General features: G+C 60.9%; 1 protein-coding gene across 2 annotated transcripts in view; it reads right to left on the bottom strand.

Moving 5' to 3' along the window:
• FLNC (filamin C) overlaps window positions 1-20243 on the bottom strand; it is a 28616-nt gene that overhangs the window by 2930 nt on the left and 5443 nt on the right. The window contains exons 2-43 of one of the 2 annotated variants that reach the window (XM_069588323.1): window positions 19694-19942; window positions 18066-18163; window positions 17799-17949; window positions 17587-17705; window positions 17346-17423; window positions 16973-17135; window positions 16549-16749; window positions 15044-15181; window positions 14559-14685; window positions 14272-14408; window positions 13861-14054; window positions 13659-13772; window positions 12888-13031; window positions 12556-12679; window positions 12234-12394; window positions 11926-12016; window positions 11665-11834; window positions 11353-11470; window positions 10996-11258; window positions 9800-10397; window positions 9011-9184; window positions 8737-8899; window positions 8334-8494; window positions 7379-7546; window positions 7178-7301; window positions 6465-6621; window positions 6200-6389; window positions 6080-6103; window positions 5712-5959; window positions 5194-5274; window positions 4781-4880; window positions 4346-4486; window positions 3953-4081; window positions 3693-3866; window positions 2970-3131; window positions 2659-2862; window positions 2063-2215; window positions 1852-1974; window positions 1484-1726; window positions 1039-1308; window positions 804-941; window positions 425-540 (exon numbers count right to left, since the gene is read on the bottom strand). In XM_069588323.1, the coding sequence (XP_069444424.1) occupies window positions 425-540; window positions 804-941; window positions 1039-1308; window positions 1484-1726; window positions 1852-1974; window positions 2063-2215; window positions 2659-2862; window positions 2970-3131; window positions 3693-3866; window positions 3953-4081; window positions 4346-4486; window positions 4781-4880; window positions 5194-5274; window positions 5712-5959; window positions 6080-6103; window positions 6200-6389; window positions 6465-6621; window positions 7178-7301; window positions 7379-7546; window positions 8334-8494; window positions 8737-8899; window positions 9011-9184; window positions 9800-10397; window positions 10996-11258; window positions 11353-11470; window positions 11665-11834; window positions 11926-12016; window positions 12234-12394; window positions 12556-12679; window positions 12888-13031; window positions 13659-13772; window positions 13861-14054; window positions 14272-14408; window positions 14559-14685; window positions 15044-15181; window positions 16549-16749; window positions 16973-17135; window positions 17346-17423; window positions 17587-17705; window positions 17799-17949; window positions 18066-18163; window positions 19694-19942 (6881 nt within the window). The remainder of the gene's footprint in view (window positions 1-424; window positions 541-803; window positions 942-1038; window positions 1309-1483; window positions 1727-1851; window positions 1975-2062; window positions 2216-2658; window positions 2863-2969; window positions 3132-3692; window positions 3867-3952; window positions 4082-4345; window positions 4487-4780; window positions 4881-5193; window positions 5275-5711; window positions 5960-6079; window positions 6104-6199; window positions 6390-6464; window positions 6622-7177; window positions 7302-7378; window positions 7547-8333; window positions 8495-8736; window positions 8900-9010; window positions 9185-9799; window positions 10398-10995; window positions 11259-11352; window positions 11471-11664; window positions 11835-11925; window positions 12017-12233; window positions 12395-12555; window positions 12680-12887; window positions 13032-13658; window positions 13773-13860; window positions 14055-14271; window positions 14409-14558; window positions 14686-15043; window positions 15182-16548; window positions 16750-16972; window positions 17136-17345; window positions 17424-17586; window positions 17706-17798; window positions 17950-18065; window positions 18164-19693; window positions 19943-20243) is intronic. The other variant, XM_069588324.1, reaches the window with a different exon arrangement.

Here is a 20243-nt window from a genome sequence, read left to right as displayed (position 1 = left end):
TACTGTAAAGCCGGCCTGATAGAGAACCCAGTGCTGGGACAGCATTGTGTGGACTGCGAGAACTCAGTAGCTGGGATGGGAAAGAGACATGTGGGCTGGACTGCCCTGGGGGCACTTGATGGAGAAGGTGGGGCTGATTGGGCGGCTTGAGGGCGGGTAGGTCGTGAAGATGAGGCCAGTTCTAGGATGGGGAAGGGGGAGGAGGGACACAGTGGCACCTGAGGCTTCCAAGACTACCCCAAGGGGCAGCTAGTATAGCTAGAGCCCCCTGTTGTCCAAACACTGGGAGAGAGGGGCCATCTGTCTGGACCTTCCAAGGTCACTGCTAAGTCCCTGGTCACATGGGGCTGCCATCCTCTACTCCTGCCCATCTCTCAGGGTGGCAGGAGGGCCTCATCCCTCCCCCCCCCCCCCGGGCACACACCTGGAGGCTGGTGACAGTGAGACGGCGAGCATCATCTGAGAGGGAGGCCACGGGTACCACGAAAGGGCTGTCTGGGATGTGCTCGTCGTTGAACTTGATGGAGACCTCGTAGTCACCTGGGGAGAGAAGACCAGTCAGCGCAAGCTCCAGGACGGGGGGCAGCAGCAGGGGAAACGACCCCACCCTGATCTCAGCCCCGGACAAGCTCCTAGGTCGAGCTCAGCTCTGGAGACATGTGTTCCTGGGGGTGTAGGGTGGAGGGAAATGGGCAGAGAAACTGCAGTGGCCCAGGTGAGGGGTTGGTTTGGGAGCCCCATCTCCTGCCGGGCTGAGCAGAAGCCTGGTCTGGAAAGTCAGGCAGGCCCAGCAAGATGCCCACCTGGCTCCTGGACGACATAGGAGACCCCACATGAGCCATCCTTGCGATCCTCAAATGCAATTTCCGCCTTGCTGGGACCCTCCACAGCAATTGATAGGCCCCCGGCACCTGCTTCTCGGGTCCAGATGCTGAACTCAGCTGGAGACAGAAATGGGACGGGGCAGCTCTTAGCACTGTCACCCATCCTGCTGGCTGTCCTGCCCCCATCCCTCGTCCCGGGCACCCACCCCCTTACCTGGCACGCCAGCCACCCCTCGCTCCAGCCCCGTGCCTCCAGCCCGCACCTTGTGGGCACCGCCTTCACCCAGCGGCCCCACGGTGAACTGAAAGGGGCTGCCTGGCACATGCTGGCCGCGGTACTTGACAGTGACTGTGTGGGGCCCCATCTCCTGGGGCACAAAGCGGACGCTGTACGCGCTGTCCTCCCCCTCCACGATCTCGGCGGCTTCTGTCTTGCCCGACGGGCTGGTCACCTGTGCAGTCATGTCCTGAGAGCTGGCCTCACCTGCAGGGGGTGGGGAGTGTCAGGGCGACACCGGGGCTGCCCCAGGCCCTCGCCCTTCCCTCCCTCCCTCCCTCAGTAAACACCCCCTCCTCTGCTCAGACCAGCAGCCTCCCCATGCTGTCCCAAGGCACAGAAGGCCCACCTCCCTGTGAAGAGCCCAGCCGGTGCTGCTCACCCTCCTGCTGCCGGGTGATGCTGCCAAAAGAGCCCAGGCGCTCCCGGCCCAGGAAGTCCCCGAAGACGGCGGGGAAGGGGTCTCCGCCAACCTGGGTGGACTCCTCCACCCGCACCTCGCGCTTGGTCTCCCCGCCCCGCGTCTTGCTGATCTCTGTGCGCTCTGTGCGGGTGTATGTGTGGCTGCTGCGGGTGAAGGTGCGTGTCAGGCGCTCCTGGGCGGACACCATCTGGAACCAGTTCCCTGTGGGACAGGTAGAGCCGGCGGAGGGGAGGGAGGTGAGAAATTAGCCAGAAGGACAGAGGCCCCGGGGACAGGCTCTGGGCCCTCCCCACAGCCCCACCCCACCAGGCTCTTCCGGTGCCCACCTGGGATCTTGAGGTTGAGGTCACAGGTGCTGCCGATGGTGGCGATGGACGGCGCCTGCCTGCGCCGGGTGATGCTTTCCTTCATGCGGCCCTCACCAGTGACCTTCACTGTGAAGGGGCTTCCTGTAGGGACAAGAAAGAGCGGGTCAGCCACCTCAGGTCACTCATCTCCGGCCTCCTGGCCCGTCCCGGCCACAGCCCAGAGCCTTACCAGGCACGTGCTTGTCGGCGAACTTGATGTTGATGATATAGGTGCCAGGTTCGGTGGGGCAGTAGGTAACTTTGCACGTGCCATCCTCCATGTCCTCACAGTTGATGTCCACCTTGCTAGGGCCTTCAATACTCAGCCCCAGGCCCCCATAACCTAGTGGGAGGCAAGCGACACGTCTCCCTCAGTCCCCACTGCCATCTGCTCTCCCCTCCTCAAACCGCAGGCTCTGCCCAGAACAGACACCCAAGGGGCACCGTAACCACTAAGGAAAGATAGCTCAGTAGAAGAAGGAGGGGTGAGCCAGGCAGTGACCCAAAGGGTCAGGGATAGGTAGTCTGGAAATTTCTCTAAGGCAGGCCTCTTGGGTTTTGGTGAGCGAAGGAGAGACAAACTCAGGATGGCTGAGCTTTCTCTTAGACACAGAAGTGACAGGGGGACATTTATTCTTCCCAGGTGGGCCCCAGAATGGGAATCTCAGCAGAGACTGGGCCAGGAAGTTCCGGAGGGGAGGTTATGGTCCGGGGCGCTGGGAAGGAAAGGACTGGTCCCCACTTGAGGCACCAGCTGCAGTGAGGGGTCTCCGGGGTGAGAAGCACCTGCATTACGAGTGTCCACGATGAACTCCGCCACCTGGAACGTGTGTCCTTCGGACAGGCCCTTGCCCCAGACCCGCACCTTGCTAGCATCCCCAATCTCAGACGGTCCCACCAGGATCTTGAAGGGGCTGTTGGTGACATGCTTGCCGCTCTTGCGCACGCTCACCACATGCTCCCCAACTTCTTTGGGGGTGAAGGAGATGCCTGTTGCGGGGGAGGTCAGGCATGAATGGAGCTCTGGGGCTGGCAGTAGTCCTTTCCCAGCTCCCCCACCTTTCTCCCCTGGGCCCCTCCCATGGCACCACACTCACCGATGTGCCGGTTGGGCAGACGCTTCAGCAGACAGGGCTCCTCGTTGCCCGAGGGGGCACGGATGCTGGCGGTCAGCTGGCTCAGGTCACTCTCAGTGATCTTCAGGGACACATCCGTGGAGGTGCCCACGTTCAGCTGTGACGTCCTCATTGAGTCATCACCTAGGGGAGAGTTGGCATGTCAGGCAGGGTGACTCCAGGCAAGCCCTTCCCTTGGGATCAGGAGACCCCCTGGACTCAACAGAGCCTTTGCCTGCCCCCCTCAACCCCCAAAGCAGGCACAGAGAGACCGGGGAGAGCACAGTCTCCGTGCACATGTTAGGGGCCCAAGATTAGGGATGAGTCAGCACCCCAGTCCTGAATGGGTTAAACCCCTAATTTACATAAATTTAAATTCCGAGTCAGGTAACTTGGTAGAACCAAAAAAGAAAACTGAGACTAAACCACACACAGCCCAGATCCCTTACCTGCTGTGTGTTGCCCCTCCGGGCCTACTGGTTTCCTCATCTATCATCAACATCCTGACTTAAAAGACTGCAAGAGTGTGTTTTCAAAGGGTGGCTGAGTGTTTCTCACTTGCTGTAGAGAATAGCGTACTCCTTACACATATCCAAAAATGCCCTCTTCCACCTCGAGGGCACCCTACCCTAAACACCCCAGAGACTTGAACGTGCTGGGCTTGCACAGCGTTGTGTGCTGGGGTGAGCCCACGCGTCCCCCTACCTGTGATCTTGGCTGTGAAGGGGCTCCCGGGGATGTGCTTGTCGTCGAAGCGCACGATGATGCTATAGTCTCCGGGTGCCGTGGGGAGGTAGGACACCGTGCAGGTGCCGTCCTTGTTGTCCTTGCAGGTGATCTCTGCCTTGGACGGGCCCTCCACGGCCAGGGACAGGCCCCCTGTGGGTGGAGGCGGGGCCGCGGTCAGAGGTCCTCACCCCTGCTCCGGCTGCTCACCCCCAGCCCCTGCCGGTAGCTCCCCTCACCTTCCCCGGCATCCTTGGTGACAATGGTGAAGGTGGCCGGCTTGTTGACCATGCCATGGCTCAGGCCTGGTCCGTAGGCACTGACGTGGCGGCTGTTGATGGCGTCCACATAGAACTGTAGGGGGCTCCCTGGGGGTGGTGGGGGAAGGGGGCTGGGTCAGCAGTGAGCACAGGGCTGCCTGAGCCCCCCTCGGACCCCCACACCTTCCCACAGCCTCCCCGCCAGGTCCTGCCGATGGGGGAGGAGGGCCTCCCACTCGGACACCAGCCTTCCTGGGGCCTCACACGTGTCTGCACACAGCACAAGCTCAATAATTATGAGTGAAAGAAGGCCGAGGAGGAGGAAGTCACTGTGGCTCCCCTCAGCCCAGCTCAGCCCGGCCCCCGACTCACCGGGGATGTGGTTGCCGTCATACTTGATCCCCATCTGGTGCAGGCCCTTCTCGGTGGGTGCGTACCTCACTGTGATGGTGCCATCCTTGTTGTCAGTAATGTTGGGCCGGGCGGTCTTCCCAGAGGGCATCCGCACCTCCCCTGCCAGGCAGACACGGGTATGTGTGGGACCCCAGTTTCTCCCAGCTCCACCCCTTGCTGTCCCAGGCTCCCCCCAGCCAGGTACCAGGACACAGCCAGGAGGCCTCAGGATGAATCCTGACCTGGGAGACAGAAGGCTGCAGTCTCGAGTTCCAGCTCTGCTCAGCTTGCTGTGTGACCCTGGGGAGCTTACTTCCCCACTCTGGGCCCCAGCTTTCATCTCTTAAGGAGGAGCTGGGCCTGGATATATGTCCTCCCTTGGTGCCATCCTGCCACAGGGCCCTGGGGCAGTACCTGTGAGTTCCCCTTTCTGCACAGTGAAGGGGATGACCAGGTTGAAGGGTCTCAGCATGGACTCCATGGGTTCCGCAGGCACCACCGGCTCCTCTGTGGCCTGTGGCAGGGGAGAGGGAACAGTCACCTGGCTGGGAAAGGTCTAGGGAACTTGGCCCGAGCCGTGACTGAAGTCAGAGAAGGTGAGGAAAGAGCAAGATGGTTAATGGTGAAACCAGAGGGCAGGAGAGGCGCATCAGCTGCAAGAGAAGAGGTGCCGTGCCCAGCTCCGGGATCCGTCTGCCCTGCCTGACTTCCCGCCTGCTCCCCATGATGGCCCCCAAACCATGCCCCGGCCCTGGCTGCTGAAGAAGAGAAGAGATGAAGGAAGAGGAGGCGGGGGTCGAGTGTGGCCCAGGTGGGAGGGGCAGTACCCAGTGTGTGGGGTAGGCGCTGGGCCGGTGCAGCTGCGGCACATCAGGGGGCTCCTCCACGCGGGGCATGGCCTCACACGCCTGGGAGGCAAGGCATGGGAGAGCACGGGCTGTGACAGGCCAGTCCCCGCCAGCTGGGGTGACCACAGGCTGGCCCAGGAACCTGATATCCCGGGCTGCCCCCAGGGCAGGATGGCTATCTCGGGTGCTTTACTCTCCCGAGGGCTTCCCTGTCCTGCAGGGCCACCTGAGGAGATGGACGGGGACAGTGGGCCTGGGGGTCAGAAGGAAGATGGCAGGTTCTACCAGAGAGCTGCCTGACGCCCAGAGGGGCCAGAGGCAGGGCTGCATGCCTCCTGGGTTGGGAGGCTGCGGGAAAGCACAGGCTCCACCCTGGAGCACTCTGGGCCTAGGATCCATCAGACATAGGTACAGGTTCTGGGGTTCCTTGCTCCCACTAAGAGGGCCTGGCCCCCCTCCCCTGCCACCGCCAGCTCTGCTGCAGCCACTGAACTTACCAGCACGTGGAAGGGGCTGTTGGGGATGTGCTCGCCTCCGAAGCGAATGGTGATGACGTACTTGCCGGGCTCGGGCGCCGTGTAGTAGATGTCGAAGGTACCGTCGTGGTTCTCGACCACGTCCACGTCGAGCTCCGCCCCGTCGGGTGTGGACACCGTGCACGTCACCTTCCCCTTGCCTGCTGCCTTGGCATCCACTGTGATCACCGTCTCCTCCCCAATCTGGATGCGAGGGCCCAGGCAGGCGCCTGCAGCACATGAGTGCCCGGTCAGGGGTCCGTGGGACCTGTGCCCACTCCCCCCGCTCAGTTCCCAGCTGCCCCCATCACCTCAGCCCACAGCAAAAAGAGAAGAAAAAGGACACTCACCCAGGCCGTGACCTCCAATGGACACTGGAAATAGAGAAAAGCGTAAGCCGCAGTGTTAAGGATGAGCTGGGGTGGGGGTGTGGGTGTGTAGGGAGGGGAGGGGCAGGGGTGGGGGCCCACCTGTGACCAGGCACTTGCTGGCGTCCCCAGTGGGCAGGGCATGGATGCGGAAGGGCGAGTAGGGGATCTCATCGCCGCCATACTTGATGGTGATGGTGTACCGGCCACTCATGTCCGGGAGGTAGGACACGGTGTATGTGCCGTCCCCGTTGTCTCGGATGTTGGCCTTCTTGGGCTTACCCTCAGGGTCCTGGGGGAGAAGCAGCGGTTAAGGCCTGCTTGTGCCTAGACCCTGACCTGAGAGGTGGGCAGCACAAAGACTCACCAGGATCTGGACAGTGAGCAAGCCCTCCCCAGCATCCCGGGCATCGATGGTGAACTCCACAGGCAGGCTGGCTGGGATGCCAGAGGCGTTGAGGCCGGGGCCACTGGCCCTCACCTTGCTGGCATCGTGGGCTGGAAGCACCTTGATCTTGAAGGGGCTTGAGAGGCAGAAGGGACAGACAGTTGGCTGAGATTCAGGGGGAGAAGGAATCCCATCTCATTTGGGGCCTGGAGTACCCCCTACATTCATGAGCAGGGGAGAGGAGTCCTGGCAGGGAGGAGGGACCAGGTCACAGCCTGGTCTTAGGGGAGTCTTAGGGGAGGGTCACAAAGGTATACCCCTGACAAAGCCTGGGCATTTCTTCTCCGTTCTCTAGGAAGATGCTTCAGATGGTTTAAAGAGGAGGCTGCAGGAGGCTGCCCTGTCACACCTGTTTGTAGCTACATGGTGCCTTTTCCCAAGGAGCTGATTTTGTAGCTAACTAAGGGGGACAGCCCAACCAGAAGAGAGCCCCTGGGGCTGTGCCACCTTCAGGGTGGAGAAGAAGATGGGCAGGGGACTCTGAGGAAGAGTGGGATGGTGCAGCAGAGAGCAGATGAGGCGTAGACAAATAGGGGAGTGTTTCCAGGGCCCGGGAGTGGCCCTGCAGCTGTGGCCCTGGTGGGAGCTCCCCAGAGCCCAGCAGAGCACAGAAGCCCCAGGCTGGGCCTCACCTGCGTGGCACCTCCTGGTCAGCGTACTTGACGGCTACTGTGTAGGGCCCGTCCGTGGCTGGAGTGTAGTGGACTGTGTGGGTGCCATCCCCATTATCACGCACCTCCACAGGCTCAGCCACACCTGGGCAAAAGGAATAGTCAGAAAAGCCTCCGAGCACCCCTTCCGTCTCCTTCCACCCGGCCCCAGACACTCCATACCTGTGGGGCCCAGCACAGCCACCTGCAGGGGCGCCCGGCCAGCTTGGCTGCAGTCCACTGTGAAGGTCTGGGGTACCCGGGCCCTGACACCAGCTCCCAGCCCTGGGCCCGAGCACTTCACCTTTCCGGGGTCCACCACGTCCTTCACTGGCACCCGGAATGGACTCCCTGCAAGGAAGACGCACGTCAGCCCCAGCCCACCTGCCCCAGAAGGTCTCCCCGACTCAGAGGACACAGGAAAGCGAGGCCTCCCCTGCCTTTGAAATGCCCTGGGGAGACCAGACCAAATGTGCAAACACTTAGAAACTTGCTAAGGAAATATAACAAGGAGAAATAAACTCAGCTACAGAATACATAACTCCAATAAAAATTAATGAAAGTAAAATTAAAAAACAAAAACCAAAAACTTGGCTACAGGCTAAAGCAGGGTGAATCCACTTATTTAGGCCACATGCCTGAAAGAAGGCCCTCCTAAATTAATAAATTGCTAGAAGAAGTATTTGTAAAAGAAAATGAATTTTTTCCAGCATGAAATTAGATAAGTGGGGTGGGGAGAGTCCCATTTCAGCAAGCCCGGGTAATGTGATAATTGAAGACACCAGCCATTCCCCACCCCTGCTGGAGGGCAGGGGGGTTCCTGGCTTTGCAGACAGAGCAAGAGGGTGTGAGAGGCTGTCCTGACTGAGCCAGCGACACTGGCTTGGACTGTGAGTGACAGAACTCATGAGATCTGGTGCTCCAGGCAAAAGGGCCGAGACACCAGTGCTGGGCCTCTGGGAATGCTCTGTACCCACCGCCCTGCCTCAGCCCTAACCGTGGCACCCGTGACTGCTTGCTCCTCGTCCCTGCTGCTGGTTCGGAGCTTTCCTCCTCCTCCTACTTCCTTCCAGTTTCCCTCCCGAGGAGCAGGGCCCCTGCTCGCCTCCCCGACACCCCTCCTGCCCCCTTTGCACACCTGGAATGGGCCGGCCCCCGAAGGTGATGTTGACGTCGTAGTCTCCAGGGGTGAAAGGGATGTACTCCACGGTGCAGCTCCCGTCCTTGTTGTCCTTGCAAGACATCTTGGCTTCCGACGGGCCCTCGATTGCTAGGCCTAGGCCCCCGGTGCCAGCTCCCCTACAAGATGACACCCCTATATCAGCACCTCAAGGACCAGTGAGTTGGGATGGAGAAGCAAGCAGGTGAATGGGGGTGCAGGGCCAGTTGAGAAGGGACCAGCAGCTACAGAGGGGAGGTTTGCAGCCTTGACAGGGTGGGTGGGGATGAGGTACACACAGGAGGATGAGGGGGGAGGGCAGGTGGCTGGGCTCAGTGTAACCACAGCATCAGGGTCAAGGTTATGAAAGGGGCAGGCGTACCTGGTTTCCACGGTGAAGCGGTTAGCCTTGTTGACCAAGCCCCCCTCCAGGCCCGGCCCAAAGGCCCGGACACGGGTGGGGTCACAGCCCTCAGTCACGCCCACCCGGAAGGGGCTCTTGGGCACTGCCACGTCATCGTACAGCACCTCCACCAAGTGTGCTCCTGGAAGTCAGCCGCACGGCGCAGGTCAGAGTGTGCGCAGCCCCCACCACCTGCCCCTCTGAAAACGCTGGGGCCAGACCCCCGCCATCCCCGCCCAGCCAAGCCCCTCACCCTCTTCGTAGGCCGTGTACTGCACGCGGTAGGTGCCGTCCCCGTTGTCGGTCACGTAGGTGTCCGTCTTAGCGCCCGAGGGGTTGAGCACGCGAGCCATCACGTGGTTCCCACCCGTGGCTGTCAGGGATCTCGCGTCCACAGTGAACTCGGTGGTCACTTCACGCAGGACACCTGGGTCCCAGGAGATGAGTGCTCAGCCCTCACCCGGCTGCCCACCCCTACCCTCCCTCCCCAGCTCCGAGGCGGCTCCTCTCCACCTGCTACTCCCCAGCCTGGACCATCCCCACAGCCCAGGCCCTGCCTCCCACAGCCCCTGTCCTCCCTCCCTTCAGCAGATAGTGACATTCTGCTCACCTGAGTCTCCCCACCCAGCTGTGGGCCCCTGGAGCATGGGGCTGGCTCTTGCAACCCTCTGCATGCCCCCTCCTGCCTGGCCCAGGGTCTGGCCCCCAGCAGATGGTAACTCAGTCACTGAACTGAGCTGAACCATCTCCTGACTCTCGTCGCCCTCGACCCCAAAGCCTTCCCTCTGTACCATCAAGTGCAAGATTCTTTGATTTTCAGATCGGCTGATGAAAGTTGAGGATCTCCCGAGGAAAATGGCCACAGGCAGAAGCAACCTTGCCACCCAGACCAAGGCAAAGCCCCACACCCTGCCCTTGGCTTTGATACCTTCTCAGGGGTGTCTGAGCCCCCGGGACGCCAGCGCTGCCCTCTAAGCCCTCAGCCCTGCTTCCCTCTTCCCCTGACCGGTGACGTGACCAGCTCCAGGTTTCTCCCACTCACCATGCGGCTCCACACCGGGCCCTGAGACCTTGACCCCGCTGGTGTCGACCGCGGGCTGCACGTGAACGCGGGTGGGGAACTTGGGTACAGGGTGCCCGCCGTACTTGATGGTAATGGTGTAGGTGCCGGGGAAGGCGGGGCTGTAGGTGATGTGGTAGGTGCCGTCCGCGTTGTTGTGGATCAGCACCTCGGCCTTGACGCCGGCGTCCGACAGGATCTCAATGGTCAGCTCGGCCTCGCCCGCCTCCGAGCAGTCCACAGTGAAGGTGGCCGCCTCCCCAGCCTTGCCGCGCTCCAGGCCTGGCCCGCTGGCCCGCACCTTGCTCGGGTCAAACACGGGCCGGATGGTAGCCTTGAAGGGCGAGCCGGGGATGTGGGCTTCGGCAAACAGGATGTTGATAGTGTACTCGCCCGGCTCTGTGGGCAGGTAGCTGACGGCACAGGATCCATCCCCATTGTCCTGGCACTCGATCTTGGCCTCGCAGGGGCCCTCCACGGTCAACCCCAGGCCACCGGTGCCCGCTCCCTTGGTGTCGATGGAGAAGGGAGCTGGCGTACCTACCAGCCCGCCCTTGAGACCAGGGCCGTAAGCACAGACCTAAAAGAAGGAGCAGGTGTGTGGGTTACCTCGACTGGTCCCACGTCCAGCCTTCATGGTTCCCAAATCAGCTAAGCACTTGCAACTATAGCAGCTCCCACAGGCTGAGTCCTGATAACAATTCCAGGTGAGGAAACGCAGGGAGATTAAAACCTTTGTCCTGGCTGATGGACTTGGGATTGAAGCCCAGATCAGATCCAAGGCCAGGTTCTAAATAACTAAGCTGTCTTGATATGAGTTTTTATATATGGAATAGATAAACAAGGTCCTACTGTATGGCACAGAGAGCTATATTCAATATCCTGTGATAAACTATAATGGAAAAGAATATTTTGTAATGTATGCATTTGTATGCATATATAACCGAATCACATTGCTGTACAGCAGTAATACAACATTGTAAACCAACTATACTTTAATAAAAATATAAAAAACAAAAACTAAGCTGTCTCATAGGCAAGTCCTGAGTTGGGGGACTGCCTCGGCTCTGGGCCCTTGGCTGTGCTCACCCCAGGACATGAGGCCTCTGGCCTCGGCCCCTGTGAACTACCCACCTTCCCTACAAGCCCCCAGCTCCCACCCACCCCTACTTCCTCACCTTGGAGGGGTCAGGGGGCAGGACGCCCTCCACGGTGAAGGGGCTGCCAGGCACTGGGTGACCATCATAGGTGATGTCCACTTTGTAGGGCCCCTCCTCAGGGGGCATGTACCGCACCGCCTGGGTCTCAGCTCCACCGCCAGGCTCCAGCTTGCAGGGGATGGGTCGTCGGGAGGGAGAGGTCATCCGCACGTCCAGCTGGCCCTGACCGCCAGCCCCTCGTGTGTTCACAGAAAATGACTGTTCCTGCCCCACAGCCACCTCTGTGTGAAGGGTGAGGGACACGGTGAGCAGAGATTCCAACCCACCACCCCCCTCAACCCTCCTCACTGCATGGGCAGCTCCTGCCCCACTTACTGCTGTTGAGGCCTTGAACCTTGACTTTGCTGAGGTCCAGCGGCGGTGCCACATTCACCACGAAGGGGCTCTTGGGGACAGGGTCTCCACCATAGGTCACTGTCACCGCCATGTTGCCCTAATGGGTACAGCAGGACGTCAGAACTGCCAACATGTCCTCGGCGACACAGACCAGAGGCTCAGAGACCCAGGGCAAGAGAGGATGGGGAGGCAGGAAATGGGCCAAGACCCCAAACAGGCCCTCTGGGACTGGAAGAAGGAGCTCCACGCTCCCAGTCAGCCAGGACAGGAGGGCCGGGGGGCGGGGCACACCTGCTGCACGGCCGTGTACTTGACGGTGTAGGAGTAGTCATGGTTGTCGATGATCTCGAAGTCTCGCACGGCTTCTCCCTTGGCGGCCCCGGCAAAGTGCACGTCCAGCTTGGCCTTGCCAGCTCCCTTGGTCAGCACCGTGAAGTGAGTGGGCTTCCCAACTTCCACACCTGGAGCACCCATCCCGAGATGGTGGTGAGGGATTGGTGGCCACCCAGCCCAGCCCGGCCCGGCCCAGCCCCGCACAGCCCAGATAGCTACCTGTGCGGTTCAGCCCAGGACCCTCTGCCTTGACCTTGCTGGCATCATGGGATGGGTCCACCTTGATGTGGAAGGGGCTGGCGGGGATCTCCTGGAGGGAGAAAAGGCTTGGTCAGGGTGGACATGGACAGTGTCTGAATCGAGTCCCTTGTCTCTTTTGCTTCCTCTGAGGCACGTTGTCCACACATAGGAAGTGCTCAATCAGGGGCAGTAGAATTGTCCCCAAATGACAGCCTCTCAAGCTGCTGGTTGGGATGGGGTAAGGGGCTGAGGTTAGGGTTGATAACCAAAACCCACGCACAGGGTACCTGGTTGGCAAACAGCACCATGATAGTGTAGCGGCCCGCCCCTGGAGGTGTGTACTTGACTGTGAAGGTGTCGTTGTCATTCTTAATGATGTCAAAGTCAATGTCAGCCTCTGCGGGGCCCACCACGCCAGGGGCGCACTTGATGCCAATGCTCACATCGCCTGAAGGGAGGCAGGCACGAGGCCATGAGTCAGGGGCTCGGCAACCTCCTGCACGTGACGGGGACCACTCCGGGGAATAGGTGGAGGGTGGTCCACCTATTCCCAGCGCCTCCTGCCCGGACACCCCCAGCCCCACCCCCACTCCCTGCTCCTGCACGCACCTTGCCCTGCCTCGCTGCAGTCCACCGTGAAGTAGGTGGGCTCATTAGCCTTGAGGCCTGTCTTCTCCACGCCGGGGCCGTACACCTTCACCCGCTCGGGGTGGCTGCCCTCTCCCACGTTTACCTGTGGGGAGGAGTCGATGGTCAGCATGGGGCCCCTCCCTCAAGGTCCATCCCTTCCCCAGCACTTCTAGGCGTGGTCTTAGCCTCTTCCCAGGGGTCATGAAGTGGGGAGTGGGGACAGGGCCCAGGGACAGCCAACATTCCCCCGCTTGGGGTTCCACCCTCCCTCTGGGGTTGCTGGCAGGGGACATGGGGCTTGGAGGACACACCCGGAAGGGGCTCTTGGGCACGTTGACACCTCCCCAGGAGACGATGATGGTGTGCTTAATGGGCTTGGTGGGGACGTAGGAGCAGCGGAAGGTGCCGTCGCCATTGGGGATGACCTTGATGTCGATGGGGCAGCCGTCGGCGTCCTGTGGGCATCACCCAAAGCAAGGTTCTTAGAGCGCCCCAGCCGTCTCAGAGCGCCCACACCCTCTGCTGGGCTGCTTGCCCACTATCAAAGCCCCTCCCTGCAAACAGATCACAGACCTCCGACCACTGGAGCCTAGTGCCATGAGCTCTGGTGGCCAGGGCACACACTGGAGAGCTGAGGAACCAGGTTCGAGGTCATCTGTGTGACCTGGTCTCTGAGCCTATGTCTCCAAAATGTGTTGTCAGAGGAAAAGGCTCAGCTAAACCAATGTTCTTAAAACTGAATAAACAAACTTTCAAAAAAGAAACATCCTCCTGGACCAAAGAACATATTCGTTAACCTCTAGGGGTCAAAGAACACCATTTTGAGAAACTCACCTGGAAACCAATGTCTTAACCCAACCATCTTTAAATTGTAAATGATTAGCATAAAAATACATATCTGGTAAAATGTTTTTTAAGATTATCATCAATAAGAAAACACAAAACTTTAGACTTCCCATAGTTCAAATGGATTCATGAGAATCAGTCCTGTGATGCCTTGAGGCCCTTTTCTCTAACCTACCCTACCCTCCCAGGGTCCCCACTCTGGCAGCGAGGGGCAGAAAGATGGGGCAACACCCTACCTGGGCGTAGAGCTTCAGGTCTCCCTTGCCAGCAGCCCGGGCATCGATGGTGAACTCTGCTGGCTTGTCCACGATGCAGCCGGTGGGCTCCAGGCCGGGCCCAAAGGCCTTCACCTGTGCAGGGGCAAGAGTGGAGGGCTGGGTTGGGGACCGGAGGAGCGTCTGTCCACCCTCCTCCCGGGTGCAGGAACTGGGGACACACCTTGTCCGGGAAGCAGTCGGGTGGAGCTGGCTGGATGTGGGCGATGAAGGGTGAGTCTCGAATGTCCTCGTCGTCACAGATCACGTGCACTGCGTACTCCCCGGGCTCCGTGGGCCAGTACCGCACATCGCAGGAGCCGTCTCCCTTGTCATCACACTCGATCTTGGCCTGCGAAGGCCCCTCAATGGAGAAGCCTGGGTCAAAGGTGGGGGAGGGTCAAGAGGCACCAGAAGCGACTTGGACCTGCACCAGGCAGGTCCCTCATCACTCTCCCAGGATCACCGCCCCATTCACGCCTTCAGTGCCTGTCTCATCTCAACACTGGCCCAAATTCCTGCCTCCTGCCCCCCAGTCACTCCCCAGTGTCCCTCCCTCACACCACTCCCTGGAATTCCCACCTCAGCCACTTACCCAGTGTCCCCACCTCTGTGCCAATGGCCTCCACCACAAAGTCGGCTGACTTGCCCACCTGGCCAGTTTCCAAACCGGGACCCCAGGCCCGGACCTTCTGCATGCCTGCCTCTGGGCTCACCTGCACCTCAAAGGGGCTGGGCAAAGAGGGAGCTGGTGTCAGCGCCCCGAGGTGCGCCCACCAGAGGTACCCCTCTTCCTTTCGCTTGGAGCCCCAGGCAGCCTGCCTCCCTCCACCCACCCTGTGAGGGCCCGGACTGGAGGGCTCAGGGCTGCATGGTGCTCACCTGCGGGGAATGGCGTAGCCGCCCCATGTGATGGTCACCACGTACTTCCCAGGCACCACGGGGTAGTACTCACACTCGAACACGCCATCCCCGGCCTCCCGCACCTTCACCGGCTCTTCTGTGCCTCCTGAGGAGACGTGGGAAGAAGAGGGAGCAATGATCTGTGCATCGCCGCACCTCAGTCCCCTCAAGGACCCTTGGGACAGTGCTGTGGGACAGTCCCTGGCTGAGGACACCGCTGCTCACAGGCACCGTGGAGCAGGCACCATGTAACAGCCTAGTGCAGCCTTCCCAGCTTGCAGCCTGGGAGACTGAGCCAGGCAGGGTGGTTCACCTGAGGTCCCACGATGTCAGTGCCTTTTTGGAGCCCCTCCCCCCAGGGGGGGTGCACAGTGCTGTCCTTGCCCTCAGGGGGTCAGAAGCACTGGTTGCCTTTCCTCCCAGCTCCCCGACCCCCCACCGTGGCCCTGGGCCCTGGTGCTCACTTGGTCCCTTGACTGTGACCTTGAGCTCCCCACTGCCAGCACCCTTGGTGAACACCTTGAAGTCAGCCACTTCTTTGACACGCACACCCTTGGGCTGCAGGCCCCGCCCAGAGGCCCGGCAGGCGTTGGGGTTACAGGCTGGGAGGAAGAGGAGAGGTGAGGTTGGGGGTGCTGAGGGGCCCTAGACGGAGCCTCAGCCCTTACCACCACTCATCCCCACCTCACTGTGTGCAGTCCTGCTGACCGACCTGCCCACCCCCATCCCTTTCCCCCAGGCACAGGCCGTGGCCTCATGCAGCCCTCCCCTGTTGCTCCCTGGTGCCCCCGACACAACTGAGAGCCATGCTGGGCAGGGAGTGGCCACAGCGCCCCCAGACGTCCGTCCCCAGGCTGGTTATAAGAAACCCTTCCCTCGGGGCTCCTCCGAGTCAGGGTCACCTGGGACAGAGGCCAGGCGGAGCCCAGAGCTAAGACAGACCAGGAGGGGCCTTTCATCCACTCCACGGCCATCCACCTAGAGCCATCTGAGCCTTCTTGGAGCCACCACAGCAGCTTCAGGAACCGAGTCATGCCACAAAACACTCAGCCACACCATGGAACAAGGCAGGGTCGTGTAACGAGAAGCCTGCCACAGACCACAGGCAATGCATGACGGTCAGCCTGCTGCGGAACGCTGCCGGTGGCAATGACTTTGCTGCCGAACACAGACCAAAGGACGGGGACCTCAGCCTGCCACAGGACACATAAAATGGCATGGAGCCCACGGGGCGCCACCCGACAGGCAACAGTGTATCATCCATCCAGGCCTGCCCCGGAACACAGACAAAACGGCCCAGCGTCCGGGGACTGCCACAGAACCCAGACCCTTCTCACAGAAATCACCAGGCCAGTCCCAAGAGACGAGAGCTGCCACAGAACAGAGGCAAAGGCGTGGAACCTGGGGCCTGTCACAGAATGCCACGGGAGGGGGGGCGACTGCACCCAGCTCGGGCCATGCCACACAGCACAGGGGAGGCCAGTCAGCTATGGCCATGCCCAGCCCGCCTCCGCTGGCGTGTACTAACGCGGCACCACTCTCTTGGCCTGGTGGACGATGGGCACGGAGGGGGCGGGCGGCGGCGGCAGGGGCTCTGAGTGGCGGAGAGAGAGTGGGGAGTCACTGCCTGAGAGCCTGGTGCAAGGTGCTCCAGTGAATATGCCCTTCCGCCCACATGGTCCGGTCGCTTCCCCCTCGGCCCTTCCACCGTGGCCCGTCTGGTATCCTTCACAGTGACCTGACCGTCCTCAGGGGCGGGGGCTGGACAGACGAGCTCTCAGGAGCCCCACCCTGGGCTCTTCTTTCTGCCCACTTTAAGCCTACAGAAGGCTCCCCCTGACCCCATCCCCACCCACCCCACCCCCTGGTTGCGGTGCTTCATTTCCTGTAAGTCCTCAGACTTGGTGGCAACACTCTGCATCCTGGCCTTTGGCGAGGGGGGTCACGGGGGTGGGTGAAGGGCCTTTACCTTCTGCCACGTGGACGGGGAAAGGACTGCGGGTGATGGGGGCTCCGGCGAAGGCCACGTGCACCGTGTGGGGGCCCTCCATCACGGGCCTGTACGTGCAGCGGAACGTGCTGTCGCCCTTGTCCTCCAGGGCCACCTCCACCGTGTCCCGCCGGCCCTGCGGGTCCACGATCACCACGGCAACATCCCCTGTGCCAGCCCCTGTCACGGCAACGGCTGTCAGCCCCTCCTGCTCGGGTTCCCTCACCCTGAGACCACGGCCCCCAGGCACCCCCTCCCACCCAAAAAAATAGTCATGGTGTGTCCCTCCTGCTCAGGCTCCCTCACCCTGAGACCACGGCCCTCTGGCCAGGCCCTGCCCCTGGCCCCCAGGTCCCCCACCATGAACAGTCATGGGGTGTCTGGTGGAAGGGCCAATCCCCACCTGCAGTGTAGATGTCAAAGTACGTGGGTTTGTTGGCCACATTGCCCACGGGTTCCAGGCCGGGACCACGGGCTGACACCTTGTTAGCATCTCCCAGGGCCATGCCCACGTTCACCTCAAAGGGGCTGCGTTCGATGTTCTGACCAGCAAAGAGCACGGTCACCTGGAGGTCAGAGGCCAAAGGTGAGCTTCTAGAAGAAAGCAGCTCTGAGAGGGGGGTTGAGGGGCGGGGCAAAGCCAAGCAGGATGAGAGGCGGGTGGGGCTGGTGCATGAGGGTGGGGTGGGGTGTGAGCTGAGAGAGGGGTCCAATTCAGCCAGATGCAAGGATGTGAATGGAGTAGGGAAGACACAGGAGAGCCTATAGAGGGATACCTTGTGCAAGCCGGCGACCTTGGGCACGTAGGAGACAGCGTAGGTGCGGTTCTTGTCATTGTTGGGAACCACCTTGGCCTACAGGAAGGGAAACGATCGGCCGTCAGAGCTCCTCCTGACCCCACGCCTTCTGCAACCCCCATGGTGAGGCCTCCCCCTTCTCCAGTGCCCCAGCAGCCATCTCCAGCCCATTCCACTGTTGGTCTGTGCTCTTGTCCGGTCTTCAGTGGCCTCTCCATACCTCCTCAGTGTGGCCCTCAGGATCCTCGATGTAGACCAGAACCTCGCCTATACCAGCGTCCACTGTCTGCACGGTGAAATGGGCAGGCTGCAGCACGGTGTTACCCTGGGGCTCGATCCCTGAGGGTGGAAGGCAGAGCCACAGAGTTTAGGGAGAACCATCCCAGGCCATGTCCAGCTGCCCAGGAAAGACCGTCAGGGCTCAACACATACCAGGCCCATAGGCGATGGCCTTCTTGGGGTTCACTTGCTTGGAGCGAACAGGGGCGCCAGGTTTGAGTTTGGCCTTGGGGAACTGGGACAGGTAGGTCATGACCGAATGTTCATCCACGTTGGGGTCCACGATCTCCTCGGGAGCAATCACCTGCCAGGGAGGAAGGGAGTCAGAAAGTGTCCTCTGTCCCCAGAATCCTGCCCAGGTAGCTTCACAGACTCAACCCCACCCCTGGCCCTCTCCGAGTCCCTTTGCTCTCCGCCTACCTGGGGCACCCCAAGCCAGTCGTCCGCCTGCTGCATGGCCTCCCGGGCGTTCTCCACAGGCTGGTTGGGGTCCCAGGCCTCCCAGTCAGGGCAGAGGCCTAGAGAGATGGTGGAGGGAAGCAGTGATGAGGGGGCAGCGGTCAGCCAGGACGCAGAGCACTTGCTCCACCAACACCCTCCCAGGCCGTGGGTTCACATTCCCTTCCCATACGGCCCCAGGCCCCTGACCAGCTGGGTTCCTGCTGACCCCCAACCTTACGGCCCTTTAGCTGGGATGCCCATTGCTGTTTAGACGCACTGCAGCCCTCCCGATCACCAACAATGAAGCCTTTCTGCCCCAGCTGACGCAGCCTGGCACCAGTCCTGCCAGCCGGCCTCCGGCCTGCCCAGGCCCCAGCACCCACCCTGAACACCAAACTCCAGGGAGCGCACCCCTCACAGACCCCCCGCCTCATTCCAGCAGCCTCAGAGGTGGGCAGTCCCCGTCCCACAAGTGCCTCTGACCCATCTCCTGAAAGGTCTCCTCACAGCTGCCCTGAAGCCCTAGGTGTCCATGCACTTCCCACATCAGCTGTAGAGCATAAGGCTCTCTCTGCTTCCTAACTTCCGCCTCGGGGAAATGAAGGGACTGAAGAGCTTGTTTGAGAGGCCGAGTTCTTTTTGGCTGCCCAGAACCCAGCCCTCCTGATGGGAGGACTGCTGAGGCAGCCAGGGGTCACTCCTGGGAAAGGGTGCAGGGGTTAGGGGGTGCTGGGTCCCAGCCAGAGCTGGAGGAGGAGGGTGATGCTCCCTGGCGGGGAGGGGACCAGCTCAAAGGCTGGAATCCATGACTGGCCAGAACAGCTGAGCTCACTGCTGGCAGTCGAGCCAGCCGTGGGCAATGGCTCAGCAGCTGGGAATGCTTCCCAGGAGGCCGGTGCCCCCTCCTCCCACCCCTTGCTCCCCAGCTGACCCCAGGCTGGGGGAGGATTCCCCCAGGGGGACATGGCTCCAAGAGGTGGGGAGACGACAGATCATCTCGTGAGACGAGGGTCAGAAAGAGAGCTATACGTGGGGTACTGTTCTCATCTGTGATGTCTAAGTCTTCTCATGGGCCCTTAGTGGCCCCTGCCCGCCCAGGCCAGGCCTGGGTCACCTGGCACTGGGGCAGTATCCCACCAGCCTCAGACCACATCATCCTGGGCCTCAACCCCTTCTCAAAGCTATCCCAGGGGCTTGCAAAGAATAGCCTTCTCCAGGCCTAAAGTTCTGGCCTTCTCTCTGTAAGTCCCACCACATTTTCTTTCTACTGGCTGAGCAGAAATGACCCTTCTGTAGCAAAATAGGAAGTTCATGAAGCAGGGAGCGCCAGGTCCCCACTGGCATCTGATTCAGTTCTGCCACAGATAAGCTGTGTGACCTTAGACAAGTCACTGGCCTTCTCTAGACCTCAGTGTCCTTGCCACTGCAGGATCTGGCAACTCATCGGGAAGGGTTCAACTCCAGCAGTGATCCTCAGCTGGAGCAGGCGGCCCTGATTCCCCCAGCCCTGGGACACACATTCTGACAAACACAAGCCTTGGCATCGCCAGCTCATCCCGCACCCCTTCCTGGCTCAGGGAGCCACAGTGTGCTGCTGGGCCACTCACCAGGGGCACAGTTGTCCACCAGGGCACCCAGAGCTTTGCCGTCCTGCCAGTCCCGGTTGAAGTTGGTGATGGGCAGCTGGGGCACCTTGTTCTGGATCCAGCCGAGTAGGCGCTGCTTGGGCGTCTGCTTGCGGGCATCCTCGTCATCCTCGTCCTCCCACATGGGCATAGAGATGGAGTAGTGTAGGATCAGGGTCCAGATGAGCCCCAGGATCAGCTTCAGGTTCCCATCCACGATGGCCTTGCTGTCTGCAGGGAGGAGGAGACAAGCAGGGCTCATGAGGGTCCCACTTCTGATGCAGCGCCCTCCCTCTCCTGGCCCAGCTTCTGAGGCTGCTGCTTGAGCGTTGGGTCTGGACTCCTCCTCCTGGAACCTACAGCTTCTCTGCCTACCACATTCTGCACCCCATAAGGCCCAGCCCTTGATTTATCTCCCACCCTCCTCAGAACATGGCTGCGTCCCAATATGTCCCTTGGGCAGGTACATTCAACTCTGACGGCACTTGCGTGGGCCTCCTATCAGGCTACAAGCATCTATACAGTTATGCAA

The sequence above is a fragment of the Ovis canadensis genome, chromosome 4, assembly GCF_042477335.2.
Source record: "Ovis canadensis isolate MfBH-ARS-UI-01 breed Bighorn chromosome 4, ARS-UI_OviCan_v2, whole genome shotgun sequence".
Classification (NCBI taxonomy): Eukaryota; Metazoa; Chordata; class Mammalia; order Artiodactyla; family Bovidae; genus Ovis; species Ovis canadensis.
Note: the sequence above shows the minus strand (reverse complement) of the source record. Positions and strands in the feature narration are given on the sequence as shown.